General features: G+C 39.1%; 1 protein-coding gene across 1 annotated transcript in view; it reads right to left on the bottom strand.

Moving 5' to 3' along the window:
• LOC136874793 (uncharacterized) overlaps positions 1–16,907 on the bottom strand; it is a 311,583-nt gene that overhangs the window by 154,406 nt on the left and 140,270 nt on the right. The window contains exon 5 of the mRNA XM_067148465.2: positions 6,050–6,206. Coding sequence (XP_067004566.1) covers positions 6,050–6,206 — 157 coding nt within the window. The remainder of the gene's footprint in view (positions 1–6,049; positions 6,207–16,907) is intronic.

Raw genomic sequence — 16,907 nt, 5'->3', positions numbered from 1 at the left:
AAACACAAGGCAATTACAATTTACTTTTCCACATAGTTTTCTGCTTCGGAAATGCATTTGTTCCAGCGTATGGGCAGCTTTTTAATCCCCTCATCGTAAAAAGAATAGGGTCATGTCACCAGCTGCGCATGAAGTCTTCCACATCTTCAAATCGACCTCCTAGAGCAGGGATGGCGGACTTTTTTCCAACTAGTATGCCATTTTAAGTCTGGTTTATTTTTCTGAACTGTATACTGTGCCACTTGTTTAATAATATGTTATTACATATACAGTGGAACCTTGGATTGTGAGCATAATTCGTTCCGGCAACATGCTCGGAATCCAAATCGCTCGTACATCATAGCAAATTTTCCCATAAGAAACTATTGAAACTCGGATGATTCGTCCACAACACAAAAACATTTATTCGCATAACATTTCTAAAACAAAATATAACATAAAACAATTAAACTGCACTTTACCTTACAACAGAATCATTGTTGGTGTGAGGGAGACGAGAGATGACATGAGAAGAGTTACTGTGTAGCACGAATTTCATTAACGGAATCACTGCTATCGGTTGGCTCATTGGAAGTGTTTTCTTTTCGTGCAACTTTAACGAGGAACCTGTCCAATGACTGTTGCTTTTGCTTCTTTTTGAGGATTTCACGAAAATATGACATTGCATTGTCATTGAACAGATTCATCCACTGTAATCATCTCCTTCTTCCGACTGAATTCCTTTTTTAGCCTTCTTTTCGTTCACAGGGCCCATCGTTGCAGAACAGTTATATCACAGATGACAGAAACAAAACATGTACACTTGTACGGTGTTGACAATGCGAGCGAGGCACGCCAACTGAAGTCCAGCGCAGGAAATGATTACACACACTTTCCCAGGGAAGAGAGTGGCAGGGGGAGGGGAAAACAAAGGCACAAGGGAGGTGGAAACGTACGTACATGTGACGCTCATATTGCGAAACTTCACTCGCTTATCAAGTCACAATTTATTTAAAATATTTTCCGTCTTGCAAAACAAGTTACTCACAATCCGAGGTTCCGCTGTACACCGTAAAATAATAGCATACATTTCATCGCATGTTCTGTGGTCGTCTTTTGCCAATACTGCCAAAATACATTTTTAATATGCAAGTTTTAGAATACCTAACATTATTTTTATTTAAGTATAATAAGCGCCCATTGTAACACACTTCGTCACTGAGTATTTGGGTATAGAAATCAAATATACTAATATTGCCAAAGAGCTTTAAGTGAAATGTCATTCTCAACTTTAGTGTGAAACTTGTTGCTGAATCTTAGTAGCCATGTCATTTATGTTAGGTTCTTAACTTCTTGTCTTCGATAAGTTGCTGAATCTTAGTAGCCATGTCATTTATGTTAGGTTCTTAACTTCTTGTCTTCGATAGTACACAAGAAGCACTAGGTTGGAACTAAGACGGTTTCTAACAGTTGGCTTCACAAGGTTCATGGCATAAAATAGCTGTTTGGAGGCGTATGATGATTCAAACAAAGTAACTAACCATGTAGCAAGTTTCTTCATGGCCGAAAACATTTGTGGGAGGCTGTTCCGCTGTTCAAGTATTATGTATAGTGTTTGGTGACAACGGACTTAACATCGGCAGTCTAGATAAGCACGTAAGTTTTCATTATATTAATACTTGTATATGTTTTTATTTTTATCATTACTGTTTCACGTTATCACTAAACTCTCTATCATTGACAAGTTTACGCTACGTAAACAATACTGTACATATATAAGCTTGTTTTTAAGCGATTTGATAGATTCTGAGAATGTTCTTTTAGGACGAAACATGTCATTCTTTGTATGTTAGTGTGTATTTTACAGGTATGTTTATAGTGTTATAATTTACATTGTATTTGCTGTGTGTTTGACAGACTGAAAACCCTTTGTTACATTTAACTAAGTCAACACTGGAAAACATGGCTTCATTCTTAAAGTTCAAGTACTAAGTTCTCTAGTTTATGGAAATAATATTCACCATCAACATCACACTAGATTTTCAACAATTCTTCACCAAGTTGTAGGAATTTGTTAACAGATGTATTGCTTTGTAGAAATTCAGTCAACTCCATTTCTTAACTGTCAGTATCTAACCACTTAAAAAATTGACCTTGATATCAATCATTTGTGCAAAATGAGGTTTTGAAATAAAGTGCGATAGTTTCTCCAAACCTTGAAGTTGGGATAGTCTCTGGGCAACTATTTATTTGTCTTACAAAATTTGAAACAATAAACAGTTACACACTACGAATAATTACGCGATGCTGGCAACCACACACAAGCTAAACTTCACTAAGTGACTGATGTGGTTGAGTGAATGGTTCGTCGGGCACATCTGATATTTATCTCACTTGACTCCCGGATGTATCGGTGTTGATGTGTTGCCATAATGCACGTCCGAATGGAACTAGAATTAAGGTTTTCGGCATTTGTTTCTGAAACTTGAAACACTATAACTATACCCTGTATGAGATATGTAATGTGGCTGAGTGAATGGTTCGTTGGGCGCATCTGATATTCATCTCACTTGACTCCCGGACGTATCGGTGTTGATGTGTTGCCATAATGCACGTCCAAATGGAACTAGAATTAAGGTTTTTGGCATTTGTTTCTTAAACTTGAAACACTATAACTATACCATGCATGAGATATGTATAGTCTGTAGTACAAGACATACATAAAAACGTTAATATGTGCATGTGGTGTGCCACCAAAATCGTGTTCACGTGTCACTAGTGACATAGGTTCGCCATCCCTGTCCTAGAGCTTCTTTAAGCCCGAACACATGGAAATTATGGACGGACGGAGCTCTTGTACAGGACTGGGTCCATACGGTGTGGGGAGCACGGCCAGGGGCACTGCTTCGACGCCCAGTAATGGTAGTGTGGGACAGTTTTCGTGGGCACTTGGTGGAAGACACGAAGAAAAGTGTTCAGGAAATGAAAACTGATCTCGTAATTCCTGGTGGACTCGTACATTGTCTAAACCCTTAAATGTTTCCGTCAACAAGCCCTTCAAGGACAAAATACTGTATGCGCACCTTTTAGTGATACATTTTTGTACTGGGTTGAGGAGTAAGGAGAGAGCACTGCCGGTTCTGGCAATACTGCCAACTGAATGGAAATGAAATCTGAATTGAATCAATAATATGATCGATCGATATGAATTTTCTAAACCTTTATTATCTTACGCCAACAACGGTGTCACACACACAATATATAATACTATATAACATGCCTCGATGCAAAACGTGTTCCTAGCATGAATTCTACAGTTTGGCTTTGCTGTGTAAAGAACAACAGTACGAGTACGTAAAGTGTACGCCAGATGTCGCACAGCGATCATAAGCGTTTCTTAGTTTGTGTTTCTAAGGTTGCCAATACGAATCTCGAAGATAACTGAAGTCGACCGATTCAGCACTAGGGTGTAAATCTATCGCTAAAAAATGTGCAGATAATACGTAAATTGCACACCAAATGGATGGCAGGAGGGAAGCATGAGCTAACACCAGCAGGCAAAATAAAGAGACCGTCAGTTGAACTCATGTGTGATTGGGTTATGCGGGCATGGGTTATGGTGTTGACAGACGTTATTGTGAAGAGTTTCCTGAAGACAGGCATCGCAAATGCGCTGGATGGAATTCAGGATAACAGGAGTGTGGGATGTGACCAAGGGCCTATTCCACAAAAGTATGGTCTTGTACATTACAAGTTACTACTGTGGGTTCTTGTAATGTATGGAGTTGTTCATTTCTGTTCCACAAAAGATTGAAAGTCTCTTGTATATTACCAGTGAATTGTTACAAGTTTTACAAGTGACGACATATCAATAAACATACTACGTCATAGCATGAATCAGCTGTTTATCTTCGTATTCCATTCGTTGAATTAGGTTATGCTTGCCTCATTTATCGTAATATCATATTTTAAGGTAAGTTATGCACCAGAGATTCAAAGTACTCTAATATTTCTGTGAATTTCTTAATGCTACAATGTTATTTTTCAGTTTAATTCTTTGATGACAGGAAATCAGTCCATTATCACCACCCATTCTGTTCTTCCGCAATGCTCGCATATGTTCCATGATAGTCTGACATACCCACCTTGGTCTGTCATTATGAATCGGATGTCGCTAGTAATGATATCGGCCACCAAACTTAATTGTTATCAAATTGCAAACTCAGCACGAATTGTTAAAATGGTGTCAAGAGAAACAAAGTTATTCAATTTGAAGGAAATAGAAAGAAGGAAATATATTATTTTTGGTGCATTCAGAGAGAGTCTGAAAAGACAAGACAAAATAAATAGATGGATGGAAATATTTCACTCGGAAAAAGCTCATGGAGCTGGATGCTAGATGTATGTAAGAGATATACTGCTCATTAATGATTCCAGGAATGTCCTTCTTGGAACATGTTTGTTCAGTATTTTCAGGCCAACGAACAATTTGAGGAAATTTTATATCATTTATTGCAGCTACCTCAGAATGTATTGACCTACAGACGGAAGATTTTGCCATCCCATGCATTTCTGCAATGCCATGGTACTGACCACCATTTCCTAGCCAATGTAGTGTTGTTAGTAACTGTTCTTTAGCAGAGATAGATTTACTTCCATTCGTAGAATGTTTTAATCTATGCCCAATATCCATCAAAAGTTCTTCCATTTGTATTGTGCTTAGCCTAAAATGCTCATTGTATTCAAATACAGTATTAAACTGGAAATTTATTCTTTCCCTACACAGATGGTAGTTTTCATTTTCATCACCATCACTATCACTACTGCTTGACCACATATTTATCAGATTGTATCTGAAATAAGTATATTTAAATAGCACTAGTACATTTATATATTACTGTCCTTTCACTGGCAGAGAATACTTCCCAATTCACTAGTAAGTTACAAGTACTAGTACTTTCATGGAACACACCCATAACAATTCACTGGTAATTTGTAAGATTGGAGTAGTACAGTGCAACTGTAGAAAATTCTTTTGTGGAACAGAAACTCTGGTATTTGTACTAGTTACTAGAGAATTTACTTGTAATGTACAAGACCATACTTTTGTGGAATAGGCCCCAGAATGATGCACGCGAGAATAGCTTAGAGACTGAAGGCAGTGACAATGAATAGGGTTAGTATGCCAGTTGTTTTATTTCAATAGCCTAATGCAAATTTTACATTTTTTTTTTCTTCAGGAATACGATCTTTTGCACACAAATCCCCGCATATATAATGCACGGAAAATGTTCACACTTATTTTTTGTCAAAAAAGTGCAAGTTGTATGTGAGCATATACGGTATATCATCTTGAAATTAAATATATTTCCGTTGACTTTTCAAGAAACGCAATATTTTTCCTGTACTACTGAGATGATTTGGAAGATTATGGTTCAAACGGCACCTTTTAACTCCCTCTGGTTTATGAGCTTGAGTTTTGTGAAACATACACGTTAGCGTTTTATGTACACTAAGACAGCATAGTAGCAAACATATTTTTATTTTATGTTATTTATGTATTCACTGGTTAAGTGTAAGACAAGAATATGTCCCCCTAGCATTGCCAGTTAAAAATGAACCATATATCTATCTATCCATCTATCTGCATACTATATTTCTGTTGTATCACTGAAGTTGGTTAGTCTTCAGAGTGGAGTCTGGCCCGATTAAAAAAAAAACAATCCACCATCAAACCAATATCTAATTTTCACATCTGTGCTTTTAGCAGACATCTTGTTGAGCATGGTTGCCAGGTACAGGAGAAAGAATGTTAGTGCAAGTATACAGCCATGCAAACGACCTGCATAAGTAGAAACCTATCAGGAAGAAGAAGATACAGCCATGTTTAAGCCCTGCACCTGTATTTTTTTAAATGCCCCCTCCAACCCCACTAGTAGTTAATAGTTACTAGCAGTTAAATGACAACCTACAACTAATTTCATCATGTCCTCTTCAGCTAGTGCTTTGGTCCAGTTCTAAGTGTAAAGACTATATACTGTACTGCTACAGCAGGTTAGTGAAGACTTACTGTGAAAGTTTCCAGGTTTTTAACTCTGATGTTTGCTGACCAGTCGGCTTCAAATAGACCATCTTCTGTTGTTCCAATCTTCCGTGAAGTCTTACGAAGAAATCGTCTATAGAGGCCAGCAGAAGAGAAAAATTTCTTAGCTTCTTGGAAAGTAGTCCTATGAAGAAAAAAGAGTCGTGCAGAATATTGACATTTGACAGTATAGAATTAGCAATTCTAACCCAATACAGCAATAACTCACTAAATACAAGATTTAACTATTTTTCTTTATATTTATCTTTAACTGTTGTTTTCTGAGAAAGCAGCTGCTGTAAAGTATTGAATATGATTTCTTGTTATTTTCAATGCATTATCCTCCTTCCATGACGGTACAGCCCTAATGAGCCTTAGCCTACCAAGCAACTGCTGCTCTGCCCAAAAGCCTGCAGATTACGAGGAGACCCATGGTCAGAATGACACATCCTCTTGGCTATTATTCTTGACTTTCTAGACTGGGGCTGCTGAATTATTCTCATGTAGGCTGAGTGGACCTTGAACCAGCCCTCAGATCCAGGTGAAAATCTCAGACATGGATGAGAATAGAATATGGGGCCTCGAAGTAAGAGGCTGGCTCACATCTAACCAAGGGGTTGGCACATGATTTCTCCAACTACTCGGAAAATTTTTATGTTCGTAAGGTGGTCAATTTAATGTCTAGTTTGTGGATCCAGGAGTGGCTCCAGGTAATGTCCACGTGAAACTAAATGGGATTGACGTTTAAGAGAGCAAGATGCTCAATGTTGCCACTTGGTGTTACACAACAAATGCCTCCTAGCAATGAAGTCAAGTACTGGGTATTAGAGGAGATGTATTTTAAAGAATTCAACCAGATATTTAAGGTACATTTTTAAAAAAATTCTAATTCATATTAGGATGAAAGAAGTGCAGAAAATAACCCACTGTATAGACTAGCATATTCTCATTTAAGGAACAAAAAGAAGAAAAAAGAAGACAACTTGAAGATCTCAAATTTATATAAGTATTATCATTCAGTCCAAGAAAATTGTATGTATTAATCATTTCCATAATATTTTATAAGTTTTCTTTAATCATTGATATGGTGAATTAGGACACAATACTTCTTTGAATTGTAAGAACAAAAGATAGTGTTATATTGTTTTATTCTTTGTACTGACCACTGATGAAGGGAATGGTTGACTTCCCAAAACATGTATGGTTAAATAAATAGTTATCTTTCATTAATAAGTGTATTGACAAGGCGGAATCAAATAAAACTATTTTAAATAGTTCTGTAATACATTTCAGACTAGTCAATATGGATCAAACAACCATATTAACCTATCATGGCTAAGTTCATCAACAATTAATTGTTATTCAATATTCTAATTGTTACCGTATCTTATGAACTTTTGTACCTGAATTATAAAGTTTGTTTTTGAAAAACCAAAAGATAACTGAGAAAAGAAATATAACACTAATTTTAAAGTTTTTAATTAATCTTTTTTTTTTTGCTAGGGGCTTTACGTCGCACCGACATAGATAGGTCTTATGGCGACGATGGGATAGGAAAGGCCTAGGAGTTGGAAGGAAGCGGCCGTGGCCTTAGTTAAGGTACAGCCCCAGCATTTGCCTGGAGTGAAAATGGGAAACCACGGAAAACCATCTTCAGGACTGCCGATAGTGGGATTCGAACCTACTATCTCCCGGATGCAAGCTCACAGCCGTGCGCCTCTACGCGCACGGCCAACTCGCCCGGTTTAATTAATCTTTTGATTATCTTAGAGTGAACCGTTCATGCCCGCACCTACTTTCACCTCTGTCCACACGGTATCCCCGTAACAGTCAATATACATTATATTCATTTATTTGAAATACATTTTCTAATATTCGAGCCAAATTTTCTTTGACAATCCTAATACTGTTTGTATTATCATCGGATCCCTCTCACTTTTTTTTTCTTTTTTCGTGTGGCTATTTCTAGCCGAGTGCAGCCCTTGTAAGGCAGACCCTCCGATGAGGGTGGGCGGCATCTGCCATGTATAGGTAACTGCGTGTTATTGTGGTGGAGGATAGTGTTATGTGTGGTGTGTGAGTTGCAGGAATGTTGGGGACAGCACAAACACCCAGCCCCTGGGCCATTGGAATTAACCAATTAAGGTTAAAATCCCCGACCCGGCCGGGAATCGAACCCGGGACCCTGTGAACCGAAGGCCAGTGCGCTGACCATTCAGCCAACGAGTTGGACTCCCTCTCACTGCCCAGCATGACTCATGGAAAGCATGCACATTCTTGCATCAAATTGGCCAACTCTAATTTATCTTCTAATTTACTAGTATTATTAGCTGGTGGAATTACAATTTGACTGGTTTCTTGATCATGATGATAATAATAATAATAATAATAATAATAATAATAATAATAATAATAATAATAATAATAATAATAATAATAACAATAACAATAATAATAACAATAATAATAACAATAATAATAACAATAATAACATTGATCTACAAACCTAAAGTGTGTTACAAAGATGATAGAATTTGTTACACTTCCTCTCTAACACTTCCCTGCTGTTCTACGTGCAATGACTCATACCGATTCCTCAGATAGCTCTCCTGAACTCGCTCCCTGATAGAAATACTCAGCCCTCATTTTCTTTCCCCTTAAAACATTAACCTACCTCTCTTCCACAATCTCTTCCCTTTCTTTCTTCCATCTTTCCTACCTACCATATCTTAAACATTGATCAAGAAAAACCTACCTTCATGCCTCTTCTCCACTACAAGCTTAATTATCTCCTTCAAACTAGCTATCTCTTTCCAATTTTCCTTGATGCCAGCTCCCACCTGCAGTCCCTACACCTGTCTCCCTTAGTCATTCTTCTTCACAGAAATATGAAATAATATGGAAACATGAACAAAAATAAACCGTGTATTCTGTGAATTATTTATTATATTGCTCTTAGCGCCACTAGTGTCCGAAGATTGGCTCACCTGGTGCAGGTCTTTCTATTTGATGCTGATGGGCGACCTGCACGTCTGGGTGTGGGAAGATAATGAGGTAGGAAGAGGGTGAAACCCACTGTCAGGCCATAATCTACTAATGATGATTAACTCCAAGGGATCAGTTCAAGGCTTAAAATCCCCATCTCATGGACAAATCACTAACAGCATCATATGCCCTCACTCCATATGAACAATGCAGAGAGGTTTCTAATTAAATCCAAGCTTCTGGCATGCAATCTAGCAATTAGGAATTGTATACCAGCACCCATTTTTACCAACAGGAGCTATACTATGCTATTTGGAAATACTATCTATTGTGTCTCTCACCAATACCCAAATTCCAGATGATTGAAGCAAATATAATCCCGATTTCTAAAGGGGGCAACAGACTGTTAATGGACAACTATAAATGCATTAACTGTATTGAGCCGTATCCTGCCAGCCCATAAGAAACATTCAAGAGTATTATTTGACATAATATATAAATTTTATTCATATAAATTACAGTCATAAATGGCAGAGTATTGAATCCCAAGATAGTTGAGACAGGATGTCTATGGAGACATCAAGTCGCTGGATATTGCCCAACATATCCTCGAGACCGTGAGAATAGCTTAGCGTAACCAAGCATTGGTAAAGATTGGCACGTGTACAAGGTGCTGACTAAGCTATATATTCCGCCAATGAGAACGTGAGGATACGGCAACCATGGAGTCTACATCACGCCAAGTGATAATCCCAGGTTGACCAACGTGTACAGTTGCTTGAGTTTAATTCTGTCATTTGTCAGTTTTCCACAGGTCTATAAGTGAAATATTAGAAATACGATCTAAAAATTATAGGAAGAGATTTGCCATAGTTCGAATTGTGTTTTATAAATGTATTAAAATTAATATTGTGACATTATATATGGCAAGCTTTCTGATTGGTGGTTTGTCTAGACAAGCGGGAACCCCATAGTTGAAACGATGTCACCGAAGCTTCCTCAGCACCCCAAGCTCAAGAGAGCATCATTCTGACCGGATAGTTTGGAGAGAGTAGAAGTGTCATTGTGATCGCGGATACTGAAGTGTTATATAAGTAACAGTATATGATTTTAAACAAGTGTTTCAGTTGTGCAGTTGGATAAAATAACTGTTCCAGAGTTAATTGCAGATTATATTATTGCAAAGTTTACTATCAACATATAGAGACGGTGATAATTAGCCGCAGTGTAGCAAGTGCAGGAGAGACGTGCCATTGTCTCACATTTTCGTGTCTGTCGCGTTTCGCGAGGAACTCTCGATCCGTACCGCGTGCCGCTCTCAAAAACTGTGTATATATACCCTTAAATATAAAGTTTGCATTATTAATGTGCCAGTGTGCTTGGCTGAATTTATAACCAAGGATTGTTCGGCACTTATAGAAGTGAGCGGTGAAGAGATATTCATCCAAAGCTTTCTGTGTTCCAGTGTTAAACAACTTTTCAGCAAGAAGATGGCTTCGCCTAAGGAAGAAGGAAGTGCATTTCCACATGTTGAAGCTGTGATCGACATGGAGTAAATCCCTAATATAGCAGAGATGTGAGCTGCTACCATGTATCCAGAGAGTCGCCACAAATTAAGATAAGACGCATGTGTTAATTATGGAATGTTATATGGGTTATGTTAAAATACTAGTGCAGTTTAGAATAGAGATTTTATTTAATGTAAAGTAAGCCTGACGGCATGTGTTTGATTCATTTTGATATTGTTGTATATACGGATAAGAGAGTAATGCATGTTCTTTTTACTTTATTTTGATTTATGACTAGATAATTGGGATAATGAGGGATTTGTTAGGATTAGATTGTTGTTCATTTATGCATGTTTATTTAGTGTAGAATATTCTGATTTTTCCTTGTAAAATAGTGCTAGGAGGATTAGATTGACAAGTTCATCCAAGTTCAAAGTTAAATACTTACTACGTCATTTCATTTTGATCATTTAGAGAGACAGTTATAGCTAATTGCATGACAAATGGTATTTCAGAAGCTGTACGTAAGAAGCTGCATAACGACGTTGAAAGAATAGGATCTTTGAATTTAGGTTGGAATCTGTTTTTGCCCAATGATTTGCACAGGAAACGAACTGGGTCTCATAATGTAGAAAGCTAATGTGATTCATAAGAGATATGAGAAATAAGATTGCATGCGGAATGATAAAGTGATTATGCAGGCTGATTGCATGCCAGATATGTAAAAGAATAATGTGCAGTGGACATGTACCTGCCAATTGTCTTCTGAGAGTATATTGTTATCAGAATTGACGGAATTGATTCCAGACCAAGGAGTCTGATGTGTGCTAATTTGTAAAAGCATGCTAGGAAGGAATGATTATACGCGTGTTTCCGTATAGCCGACGAAAGACGTTACCTCATTGCAAGCTGATATATTGGCCGTGTTTTTATTAGACGGCGCGAATGAGATGATATTTCCGTGTCACAATCTTGGGAGACAGAAACCAAGCCTTAGTACAATGTTGAGTTCAACATTTCCTTTCAGCTCACAGCCCACCCGGATATACACGACGGATGACCGCGCCGTTGAGCACTCAAATGCAGCCGGAGGCAATGTTGCCCATTGCTTTCTACATACTATTGATGGTTATTTATATGTTTTTCCCTTACAGGATGATGTTTTATATTGTTACATGTTGTTTGAATACCTTGTCTCGTTGTTTTAATGGGGAACAGCCCGAGTGCTGAGTTTTATTGATGGTCAATCTAGTTCTCACCAGATCATTTGTGGTGAACCGCGATTCACGTAGAATCTGTGTAGTATGTAAGACTTTTTCTCTTTATCCGATGTAAATAGATGTGTTTAGTGTTGTTTATTTGATTTGTTGTAAATACACTGACTGACAGAGCAAATGCAACACCAAGAAGGAGTGGTTCGAAAGGGATGAAAGTTGGAGAAAAAACAGAGACGGCACGGACGAATAATTGATGTTTATTTCAAACCGATATGCAGGTTACATAATGCGCACGGCATCGACTCAGTAGGATGTAGGACCACCGCGAGCGGCGATGCACGCAGAAACACGTCGAGGTACAGAGTCAATAAGAGTGCGGATGGTGTCCTGAGGGATGGTTCTCCATTCTCTGTCAACCATTTGCCACAGTTGGTCGTCCGTACGAGGCTGGGGCAGAGTTTGCAAACGGCGTCCAATGAGATCCCACACGTGTTCGATTGGTGAGAGATCCGGAGAGTACGCTGGCTACGGAAGCATCTGTACACCTCGTAGAGCCTGTTGGGAGATGCGAGCAGTGTGTGGGCGGGCATTATCCTGCTGAAACAGAGTATTGGGCAGCCCCTGAAGGTACGGGAGTGCCACCGGCCGCAGCACATGCTGCACGTAGCGGTGGGCATTTAACGTGCCTTGAATACGCACTAGAGGTGACGTGGAATCATACGCAATAGCGCCCCAAACCATGATGCCGCGTTGTCTAGCGGTAGGGCGCTCCACAGTTACTGCCGGATTTGACCTTTCTCCACGCCGACGCCACACTCGTCTGCGGTGACTATCACTGACAGAACAGAAGCGTCACTCATCGGAGAACACGACGTTCCGCCATTCCCTCATCCAAGTCGCTTTAGCCTGGCACAATGCCGTCTATGCTGTGGAGTCAATGGTAGTCTTCTGAGCGGACGCCGGGAGTGCAGGCCTCCTTCAACCAATCGACGGGAAATTGTTTTGGTCGATATTGGAACAGCCAGGGTGTCTTGCACATGATGAAGAATGGCGGTTGACGTGGCGTGCGGGGCTGCCACCGCTTGGCGGCTGATGCGCCGATCCTCGCGTGCTGACGTCACTCGGGCTGCGCCTGGACCCCTCGCACGTGCCACATGTCCCTGCGTCAACCATCTTCGCCACAGGCGCTGCACCGTGGACACATCACTATGGGTATCGGCTGCGATTTGACGAAGCGATCAACCTGCCCTTCTCAGCCCGATCACCATACCCCTCGTAAAGTCGTCTGTCTGCTGGAAATGCCTCCGTTGACGGCGACCTGGCATTCTTAGTTATACACGTGTCCTGTGGCACACAACACGTTCTACAATGACTGTCGGCTGAGAAATCACGGTACGAAGTGGGCCATTCGCCAAAGCCGTGTCCCATTTATCGTTCGCTACGTGCGCAGCACAGCGGCGCATTTCACATCATGAGCATACCTCAGTGACGTCAGTCTACCCTGCAATTGGCATAAAGTTCTGACCACTCCTTCTTGGTGTTGCATTTGCTCTGTCAGTCAGTGTATAACGTAGGAAATGCCACTAGTATTTTACATAATTCAGATCATATTCCATTGCATCTTAGTTTTTCTTTTTCATCGTAACTTTTCTTTATATTGTAATTTTCTTTAACAATAAAATTTTGGCAACTCTCGATTTAAATTAAATTCGTAACCCGTATCGTTGCGATATTTTCTAGTGTGACTCCATGTGAAATAACTACATATCAGTGTATTACTTATTACCATATCACATGAACTATGGACAAAAAAGAAGATCATTTCTGAAAGTATGCAAGTATTCAATGTTGTGCTTGATATTTTATTCACTTTGTTTCTTTAAATAATTAACATTGTCAATGTCCAGCTATTTCTGTTATTTTGAGATTTTATAATGCTATTTTATTATTTGATTTAATTGATTTCAAGTAAAATGATTCGGGGATATTCATGAATAAATTCATCCTACCCCATATGATTGTTTCTCATTCGAGTTATACCTCCATTTTCCTGTCATTTACTTATATTTAAGTGTAGAAATTTTATTTTTATCCTGACCCAATTGACGACCAACCCACTCTCTGCCCAACCCTGAGTTAGTCGGATGTTCGTACAGAAATGGAGACATCGTCCTAGAGGATATTTACCCCTGGGTACGGTACAGTATACCCATTGTATGTAAACAAATGGAACACCTCATTTCAGAATATTTAAGGGAACAATGGGAGAAAAGTTTGTGGATTAATGGTCGGCAACATGGTTTTAGAAAAGGTTTCTCCTGAGAGAGCCAGATGATGTCGTTCTTTCAAGATATTAGTGAGTCATTAGACAAGGGCATGCAAGATGATGCTTTGTGATTGATTTTGCTAAAGCATTTGATGTAGTACCATATGACATTCTGATCCAAAAATTGGTGGAAACAAACATTGATAAAAGAGTGGTTCTGTGGATCTGGGAATTTTTGACAGCCTGCACGCAGAAAGTCAAGGTGGGAAATTAAGACTCTGACAAAGAGGATTTCATGGTTTGAACTGTAGAAATGTTCTACTATGGCAGACTGGCTTGTAGTATTCTCTGTGGAGGAAGAACGATTGACATTCTTTTTTTTTTTTTTTTGCTACGGGTATTACGTCGCACCGACACAGATAGGTCTTATGGCGACGATGGGATAGGGAAGGCCTAGGAGTTGGAAGCGGCCGTGGCCTTAATTAAGGTACAGCCCCAGCATTTACCTGGTGTGAAAATGGGAAACCACGGAAAACCATCTTCAGGGCTGCCGATAGTGGGATTCGAACCTACTATCTCCCGGATGCAAGCTCACAGCCGCGCGCCTCTACGCGCACGGCCAACTCGCCCGGTACAATTTTATTCTAGCCCATACCAGAAGACATAGTGCACTGTGATTGACATTCCTGATCGATCTGATGTGTTCTTTCACCCTGGTGCTAACAAGCCTTTTTGTCATGCCAATAAATGAGCAACCAGAACTACGTGGAACTTCATACACGCCCAGTGTTTCAAGATGTGGTTTTTCTTTGACTGGTCGAAACATGGATTTGAGCTTCCGGTCTGTGGTGAAAACTAAACTTATAATGTACTTCCTAAGAATGCACCGTATTCTGTCAGTTATACCTGCCACGTAAGGAAGGAATACTTTTTACCTTTTACTGTAGTCCTGGTTGGTACTATCCCTGTTAGACGTCTTGATCATCACATGATTTATTTCTTTATGTTAATACAATGAGCTACGAAAACTAACGTTCATTAATGGTAAATATTTGTTCGTAAATTTCTGTGATGGTGTCATATTCTAATGTAACGGTCAACCCATTGTAAATCATAGTTTTAAGGTAATAAAGAATCTGAATTATTTAGGGTATGTGTGAATTTGTATATGAACGAGTTGTATTTACAACGGTATGATAATAGTTAGTGTAAAAACTTTGAAATACTTAAGGTACGTGTACATTTTTATATGACGGAGTTGTAATGTTAAGCTAGTTTTAAGTTTACTTCATTATCATACTACTGTAAGTGATCACTGCCACCAGGATATTTCCCAATAGTGATGTGTCTGTTAACAACAACAACAACAACAACAACAATAATAATAATAATAATAATAACAGCAACAACATTCAGAACCCATCTTGAGGCAACCTCTAAGGCTTATTACCTTAGTTGTAACACTGATATCGACAATAGGGGGTCTCCCCATTACCTTTTACATTTTAGCATGATGGAAATGTCAGCAGGCAAAGAAACTACTCCAGGCATTAATGAGAGATTCTGGGGGACCGAAAACATCATGCGGAAATGTATCAGAGCTTCCCAAATCTCGTCACCCCAATTGCAAGCATTTTCTTGGCACCATCAACATCAATAGACTTCTCAAGACTGACAAATTGAAGCTATTAACAGATATGTTGGACAGAATAAATATCCAAATTTTAGCTCTACAAGAAATCAGATATACGGACAAAAATCACTTAGAGCCAGGCAAATACAGAATATACAAAGGTAAACCAGCAATTCCAGTCTTTAATACACCATTGCAATTTGGCACCGCGTTTGCAGTACGACAGAATACCATAAATTCAGTTATGAGTTTCACATCTCACTCTGAAAAAATTTCAGTGCTAGCAATCAAATCAGGTAACAAAGCCTGTTTACTAATCAACGCTCATGCACCTACAAAGAGTTACAACCAAAAGACCCAGAAAAAGTGAAAGAATTCTGGGACCCACTAGAAGAAACAGTAACCCAAATTCCTAAACATGCCAAGAGTTTTGATGGGAGATTCCAATGCACAAATAAGCAAAGAAAAGAAGTACAAAGCTACAGTCGAACTCTACCCTGCCCATAAAAGAAGCAATAAAATTGGAGAAGGATCAATCAACTTCAGTGAGACCTTTGATCTGAAAATAATGTCAACTAATTTTCTAGCACGTCCGCAGAAGAAAATACCCTACAAGTCCCCGAATATCCATTTAGGAGAATTTCACATAAACCTTTTGGATATTGCAAAGAGAAACCAAAAGGGGATCATGAATGTTAAAGTCAAGAAGGGTATCCGACTCTGATCACCATCTATCAGTAATTGAAGTTTCAACCTAACAGACCCAAATGTAGATCACGGCGAAACCCACGAATCGACCCAGAGATTCTGAGGCAAAACTGAGGCTCTTTCCTGGCCAATATCTCCGAACAAAAATGCTATTGGTTGGTCAGAACTTAAAGATGAACTTGTAAAAACAGCCAAGTGCACTGACATGCCACCCTGAGGAAACTTAAACACAAGTGGTAACTTTGGGCTGGAAAGACTTTGGAGAAAGGAGAAGAGATGCTCAACTGTATATGTTTTGAACTGTCAGCAGAGAGATGGTGTGGAATGACTTTAGTAGTTGGAATTCAAGAGGACAATTTGGGGAAAATATTCATTTATAGGATGAGGAGTAAGGGATTAGAATATATTATCAATGGAAATGTCCTATAAATTTCCAAGATCTTTGAAAACTTTAAAGAAAAAACTAGGTAAACACCTCGGCGATAGCCCTAAATGCAGATTCCTGATGACTGAACACTGCTACCCAACA

The sequence above is a fragment of the Anabrus simplex genome, chromosome 5, assembly GCF_040414725.1.
Source record: "Anabrus simplex isolate iqAnaSimp1 chromosome 5, ASM4041472v1, whole genome shotgun sequence".
NCBI lineage: Eukaryota > Metazoa > Arthropoda > Insecta > Orthoptera > Tettigoniidae > Anabrus > Anabrus simplex.
This window is presented reverse-complemented; position numbering and strand designations above follow the sequence as displayed.